At 40.5% G+C, this 7,935-nt stretch overlaps 1 protein-coding gene across 3 annotated transcripts in view; it reads left to right on the top strand.

Moving 5' to 3' along the window:
* The window catches only part of RANBP3L (RAN binding protein 3 like), a 39,376-nt gene continuing 34,682 nt past the window's right edge, over positions 3,242 to 7,935 (top strand). For 2 of the 3 annotated variants that reach the window (XM_021380657.1, XM_021380654.1), the window contains exons 1-2: positions 3,242 to 3,329; positions 3,532 to 3,757. In XM_021380657.1, coding sequence (XP_021236332.1) covers positions 3,321 to 3,329; positions 3,532 to 3,757 — 235 coding nt within the window. In that variant the 5' untranslated portion in view covers positions 3,242 to 3,320. Of the gene's footprint in view, positions 3,330 to 3,531; positions 3,758 to 7,935 lie in introns of those variants that run through there. The other variant, XM_021380655.1, reaches the window with a different exon arrangement.

Below are 7,935 nucleotides of genomic sequence, written 5' to 3'. Positions count from 1 at the left end.
TGTGGATCATATACGAGGAAAACACTCTGTCTACTAGGAAAGTCCAGTCTTCAAAGTTCAGCCATGATCTGCCTCCTGGTCCAAGTTTTCCAAACATACAGGCTTATTAGGCTTTAACCAAACCTATGCTTGATACAAACAATTAAATTTCATTTCACACACTTCTAAACTCAAATTGTCATTTTACTTAGCCACATTTGGTGTTGAAATGTATTTATTTAATGCAGTATGTATTTAAGTATTTTAAATGAGTTTTAAAATAATACGTTGCCATGGGGAAGGCTACTTACACATAAATCAGAACAGAATCCCAAATGATACGCATCAGGGAACCACTGGATCAGCCTCAGCACATTTTTAGACAATAGTGAGTTGTTGCTGACCACCATGACCTTTACTGATTTTTGAAAGAGATACCAGTCTCCTCATTTTAAGAGTAAAAACTTCTTTTTACACCAATTTTGGGTTTTGTTTTTTTGTTTTTTTTTTTTTTCACGAATAGTGATTTTGATATCTGAATACAGTGCCTTAATTTTCAGTTTTATTGAACAACTGCAACTCAAGGAGAATTCCAAAGAACTAGAATTCTTGCTCCTGCTCAGAAAGAACAAGAATGATGCCCTTAAAATCACTGCACTCAAAGTAAATTAGTTTACCATAGTTTAGAACATGACCTTATAAATTTGGACTGCAAGGATCAAGATTTTCAACTCTGTCAAGTGAGAAGTATGGCTTAAAAAAACTTTTCTTTTTAAGCTAATTAGACACACTGATCACAAGTAGAAAGTGCTCAATATCTTCCAATAAGCAGTACATTGATTTATTAATTTATTCACCATATTATTCAGCTTGTTCACTGAAAGCATAAATATATTGGTCCTGTAGTAGAGTACACAATCTGATGTAGAACAATATCTAAATAAGTAAGCACAATTAAAAACTGAGTTCTTAGAAAATCTGTAGAACACTGTGTATGAATACACAGAAGATCTCACCAATTTCTAAGTATGAAATTCCTAGCAAATCATTATTAAGCAGAAATCTGCACATAGTAAACAAAGAGAAGCTGGTTTTTTTATTTCAGCATTTCTCAATCTCAGCTCAAAACTACGTATTCTTGAATCAAGTGCTAACATGAGTCATAAGCTACCTAATACGTGGGGAGAAAAGTAAAAAGAAGTTACTACTTTTACTGAGTTGAGATGAAAAACAGATTTCATACTAATTAGTTTTGGATTGTAAATGAATTGGAAAGGGTCCAACAAAACAGCAGCAGCACTGCAAAAAAGTTATTTAATTCGGTCCATCTGAGACGTGATATTGATGTTGAAAAGTCTTCCATCCTACTAAGAGAATAGTCACTAAAATACTAAAATGGTAAATACTATGACTAATGACTGTCTAGCAGAAAAAGAAATCCTTTATAAATATATGGGATTAAAAATTAATTATTGATAATTTCAAAAATGTCACTGGTCGTTATCATGAGCAATGTGATAATAGCATTGTTCAATCTGCAGCATGATAGAAAAACAAATGTTAGGGAGTGTGTTGGGGAGAATAAAAAATAATTCAGGAGACATGAGGTATCTGTCCGTGTCATGGCCTTTTTTGCAATGTTGACTGTCCAGAAAAGAGTTTTCTGGAATTAGAGGTTAAAGAGCTGCAACAGAAATAGGGACAGTTCTCAGTGGAATAAAAATTGAAAAGTTTGGAACAGTTTATTTCAGAAGATGAATATGTGATAAAACTAAAACAATGAAGCATGTTTCAGAAGTTAGAACATGACTGCTTCACACAACAGTAATAAAGTGATGTTCATTTTAAACCGAAAACTGGCAAAATAAAATACGGTAACAGACCTTTCCACAGTATGATGATGATTCTGGAACTCTCTGACATGATGCATCTGAGTTCAAGGATTCAGCAAAGCTTAGGCAAAGACTGGCCAACTAATTAGAGTTCACAAAAACACATGGTACTAACAGATAAGTTTGAGGGTGCTGCAGGGCAGCGTGATTTGAGTTGACAGCAAGCTGAGCACTGAGCACTGAGCCTCATGTCAACAGTGTGCACAGGCAGACAGGAAGGCCAACCATGTTCTAGAGTGCATCCAGCATGGTATCACTACCTGATGAGGGAAGTGATTGTCCCATGCTGATCTGCACTGTGCAGCCTCACCTTGGGCACTGTGTGCAGTTTTATGCACCACAAAAAGGTATAAAACTATCAGAGAGTGTCCAAGAGAGGGCTACAAAGATGGTGAAGGGTCCAGAGGAGATGGTGTACCCGGAGGGGCTGAGGGCCCTGGGTGTGCTGGGCCCAGAGCAGAGCAGGCTGAGGGGAGGCCTCTTGGCAGCTGCAGCTCCCCACAGGGAGCAGAGGGCAGCGCTGTGCTCTGCTCTCTGTGACACCGACAGAGCCGGAGGGAATGGCATGGAGCTGTGACAGGGGAGGGCCGGGAGATTAGGGAAAGGCTCTGCCCCGAGGGCAGTGGGCATGGAACAGGCTGCCCAGGGCAGCGGGTATGGCCCCGAGCTGCCGGAGCTCAAGGGACATTTGGACAATGCCCTCAGACATAGGGTTTAGATTATGAGGGTGCTGTGTGGAGCCAGGAGATGGGACAGTGATCCTTATGGGTCCCATCCAACACGGGATACTCTGCAATACTATCAGGAAGGGTACAGTGACACACCATGAGATTTATGCCAGCACCAACTGAGGTTATGGTGACGACAAATGATGAAGAGCTGTCTGCTCTTGGACTTGTGCGAATTTTTGCATATTCTTCTGTGAAGTATCTGATAGGGCTACGCTGATCAACAAGCCTAGAAGCATGGTTCTGCTAAACTTAAGTAAATTCCTACCTTCTTAGATTAGAGGCAGTTTAACACCAGGCGTGCTGCCTAGCAGCCAGAGATTGCAACCACTTGAGCTGAAGAATCTGAGGCTGTTAGCACTTAAGTGACCAACATGAGACGCAATCTAGGCTTTACAAACTGTACAGCGTGAGGTGGAAACCGTAACATCTACTTTAGCTGACACTGCGTTCAGTTTGCGCCAGCATGGAGACAGCGGCAGTACGCCACTGCAGCGCTCGGGGCGCGCCGTGCACGGCTGCCGGCCCGAGCCCCTTCGGGCCAGGCCCGGACAAGCCACGCACCGCAGGCTCCGGCCGGCTCCCCGCCCTCTTGCCTGATTATCTTAACCCGCCTGTCTTTACGTATCCCCTCCCAAAGGCCCACCCCCGCTAGGGGCTGCCTCGAGCTGTCAGCGCCGCGCCAGCCTTCCGCACTGCCCGCCGGCACACGGAGCTGCCGATGCGTCCGGTGAGGCGGTGACCGGCGGGGGCGGGTGCTGCGGCGCGGTGCCTTCCGGCGGGCGGCTGTGAGCGGTCTCGGCTGCTTGGTGCTGAGGGGAGTATCGCCTAGGGAGGAGTTAATGCGGCTAAATTCAAAGTCGCAGCTGAGGCTTATATATAAGTAAACACATATATGTTATTATACATATATTTATAATTGTACTTTTGAGGTCGTCGTAATGAGAAACCAAGAAATTTCAGCTTGCACGGGGGATGTTTCATACATAGATTTACGGCACTGCACAGGCTGTGATGTTGCAGCTGGATTCTGGCGTTTTGGGAAGATTAAACATGGTCTCCCCAAAGGCAGAGACCCCCAGGCTGTGCCCCCAGCCGCAGGCCCGCAGGCACAGACCACGTGCGGCAGGTTGAATCCCGTGGAGGAGCGCTGTGCAGGTATGTTTCGTTGGCTAATGTCAGTGTGTCTGCTGTGTGCCCCCAGCAAGGGGATTGCTAGGGATTTGGGCGCTGATAACGCAACGTGCCTGTGCCCGGTGACTGTGAGGTTGGTGATGCAAAGCAGAGCTTGGCTGGCAGTAGTTTCCTTACTGCAATTTTGTAGTGTGACAGAAATCTTCAAGTTACATTTAATTTGAGTAAAAGATGGTGTATGTCTGGAGTTTTACCTCTGGAGCACCCCGAAGTGGTCTCTCTCTGTCTCTAGTAGTGCCACTTCAACTCTCTGCAGCTTTCCGAAGTGCTAGGCGTCACAGCGGTGGGAACAGCACTCATGTCCTGGCCCTTGTACTGATGCACTGTGCCCCAAGAGCTAAGTGGTCCAGCCTGGCTCCTCTGAGAGCTGTGTGGCCATGGGAGTGAACATCAAAACCCTGTGTCATCTGGGTAGAGAGGAGGACTGAGAATCAAAAGCGATTCAGGTGAAATTGTAATAATAACATTTGTTAAGATGATGGTTTTAGAAACGAGTAATAGCATTTAGTATGTTTTGCAGGTGATGCCACCAATGGTTTTTGACTGCACAGATTTATGAATGAACCAAAGTCAGCAGGAGGAAGTGCGTACCTTTAAGGTCTAAACATGGTGCTGCAACTAATTTAGTTCATCATGCTTGGGCTAATTACCTAGTTAACTGGCCCTTGTAGTTTGTGCTTAGATTTGAGCGCACACTACGTGATTTATTTATATGCCCAAAATGAAGGAATGTGTGAGTGTTCTTGGATCACAGCCATACATCTGTGCAGTTCAATTTCTGCACAAACTTCTATGCTACTTCACAGGGATATGTGAAATTTAATATTGGTAGAGTGCCTTGAAAGTGGTAAAGCTTTATTTGGCAATAGATTTGATTACCCTTGCAGTTACTATTTTATAGGCTTTTATAATTTATTAAAAATGTTGAGAACGAGGCTGTCGGAAATGTTTAACAAACAGTTTTTGGTTCTGTACCTTCGTGCAGTTCTGGAATTGCAGCACTGCAAGAATTATGTTGTAGTGATGAGGCTCCCAAAAATATTTTCTTCACTCAGATGTTTGAAACAAAGCCAACCAGGTTTTCATTTTTCATAGAAATTGTGCTAAATATTGTTGGGGGGGGGGTATTTTTAATTTTTGTGGTTGGAGTTTTTTAAATTCCTGTTTATGTTTTGCCTGCATAGAAGCGAGGGCTGCTCTGTATGGAACTTAATAGGTGAGAAATATGCTGTATTTATAAAAGCTTTTGCAGGCTGTCAGCTGAATTTCTATGGCACAAGAGAATTATTTTATTTTTCAAATCTCGTACAGAATGCTGTAAACTAATACTGAGGCTAGGAGTGATAAATGGCATTGTTTGGGTAAAAGAATCCTTTACACCCTGATCAAGAAAATTGTACTTAGATTCTGCAGCATTTAGAAAAGTGACTGAAGAGAGGCTGAAAAAGCCTTAAAAAGTTAGGGGCCAATTCTGCACAACTTTGCCTAGATTAAGAATTCTCGCTGCCATAACTGCTCTCACTGACACTGAAATTATTTATGTGGATTATAAACTATTAGTATGACAATGGATGTGCAAGAGTCTTAGCAGCACAGCAAAGTTGTCCTTGCACTTCTCTTCCAGAAGTTTTATTGTGCAACAGTCAGTTGGACGAACTTTTCCCTTCCTCTTTCTGAGTATGAGAAGAACAGAAAACACTTCTTTGACAATGTACTTGCTGCTGATCCAAACAGGAATGTGTGAGGTTATTTATCTGTTCCCCAGCTGTGAGTGCAGGAGTCTATCTGAACCCAAGATAAGCAACATACGTACACTTTATATTTAAAACAGGGTGTTTGAGCAGTGTGCAGGGCTGTGTTCAGTGATCTCATTTGCCACTGAAAGGCAGTTACATCTGTAGCACACACAGACAGATAGCCAAATGTCTGTCCTATACAAAAAAGAAATAAAATTCTGAAGTATATATTTTCAAAAAAAACCCAAAAGTATTTATCAAAAATTTCTCCATGTGATTGAAGTACTTTGTTTCAGTAATGCAGAAACTGTTTCTTCTGATAAGGCACATCAGCATGGTTTTGGACCAGTCACTGGGACTATTTTCTATTGAATTTTTTGCAGAATGAGAATTTGTGAGAACTTCTTGCAGATTTGTTGAATTATTGACTTCCTTCAGTAGAAGAGTATTCTGAAAGAAAAATTTCAGTTAGCTTACAAATTGGAAGTGTTACAAAGCTCTTAAACCTGAAAACTTTTTGCCTGTACAGTAATAAAGGGTTAAATATATATTACATGTCAGTGGAACAAGGTCTCTTGAACCTCTGCATTTGAAAAGCTCTTCTGATTAGTATTGGAGATTTGACTAAATTAGATTTACTAACCTTATTTTCTGAATTTGTTTTAGCAGTTCCTGATTTAATAAAAAAACAACAAAAAATAAACAATCAGGATGTAGGTATAATAGATTTAGATGTAAATAAATTAATCAATCTTGTCTCAAACTATCTTAGCAAAAAAAGAAAAAGCAATTTTATTTATTTTTTTAAATCCTTCTGTCTTGGCATTAAAGCTGGTTTTATTAACTGTGGAGAGAAATTCTCTTTATTTTTAAGGGAGTTGTTCTAGAAAGTAGTGAATATACTTCATAAACAGGAATTGGTACTGTGAAGGATAGTAAGGGGGAATCTTAAAGTAGGTTTCCAGGTCTGTATTTACATCTTTGAAGAAGTGAACCAGTTTTTTCTGCCCTGTGTGTGCCTTCCATGGGAGCTCTCAGCTGCTCAGCACTTACACAGGCATGCCATTCAGGATCAGCAGAGGAAGTTTTTAGAAGCTTTTTCTGAACATGTTAAGGTAGGTGAATTTTTTTTAAGCTGGTACCTATAGCACTCTTCTAGGACATCTCTATTTTGCCTCGTGTCATCTTCCTTACTTGAGTTTTTGGCATAGGGAAGCCTGTTACATAGTGAGGTCACTGAGGGACCTGACAAGTTGGCTGCCAGCCTCATTGCGCTCACACTTGGCTGTGAACTGATTCCATTTTATCTTGCAAAGTTCAGTGAGTATTTATAAAACAGAAACCACAGTTCTATAGCAGCTTTGGCAAATCCTGTTAGTCAGAAGGTTTTACTATTTTTTTACATCCTCATAGGTGAGAACGGTCCATCTCTGGAAATACAGACAGACATCAGACATCCTGTCAAAAAGGGAAATTATACTTAAAGGAAATTATACTTAAACACGAGTTTGAGCTTGGATAGCAAAGACTATTTTCTTAACTTACTCTACTGTATATTCTCCCTATATGTATTCATCTTCTGCCTCGCATTGCAGTTTTATTATCTAAAGTACAGGCAGTTTTCTGTGTTTTTAGAGCTTATTATCCCATCAGTATACAGTGTAACTTTGATACTCTATGAGGTAGTATGGTAATGGACAGATCATCAGTGGGTATCGTAAAATATTTCCCTTTTCTTGAATGGAACTGCGCTAATTTCTGGATCCACGTCTTCTACTGTTGTTAGATTTATTTTTTTTCTTCATGTTGCTACAAAATACTAGGCAAAACATTTTGGTTTTGTGTTTATTTCAAGTAATTGCTGTGAACAAACTTATGTTCGTAAATGACAGAGGCCTTGGTGGCTTTTTTCTTAGTATTTTAGCAATGTAAAATTACATTAGGCAACAAAAAACTCAGAACACCTACTTAAACCTACTTTTTCTCTAAACTTCTTCCCTAGTTATATGTTCCTGATTAGTTAAGCTGTACATGAAACAAGCAAAATGGCCATTTTTTGTGCTACGTACATGAAAGAATATGCTGTTACTGCTTAACTTCATTTTGTTTGTGTTCTGTTTCTTTGAAGCCAGCGATCTAAGTTGTAGCATCAAAATGAAGAAGGATTTCTACTTTTAAGTTTGCACTTTACAGTAGTAATAAACAGCACTAATGATATTAATGATATAGTTCATCAGAGTGGAGAAACTTGCTAATGGCATGCTGTACCCTTATCTCCCAGCATGTTAACATGCTAATCTGATTACACATTTGAATATAGTGGTTTTTGTGTGCTGCATAACACTTAGTAAGTTGTGAGCAAAAGCTGGACAAAATTAAAGATTTTGTCCATCAGATACTGGAAGT

The sequence above is a fragment of the Numida meleagris genome, chromosome Z (assembly GCF_002078875.1).
Source record: "Numida meleagris isolate 19003 breed g44 Domestic line chromosome Z, NumMel1.0, whole genome shotgun sequence".
NCBI classification, from domain to species: Eukaryota; Metazoa; Chordata; class Aves; order Galliformes; family Numididae; genus Numida; species Numida meleagris.
Note: the sequence above shows the minus strand (reverse complement) of the source record. Positions and strands in the feature narration are given on the sequence as shown.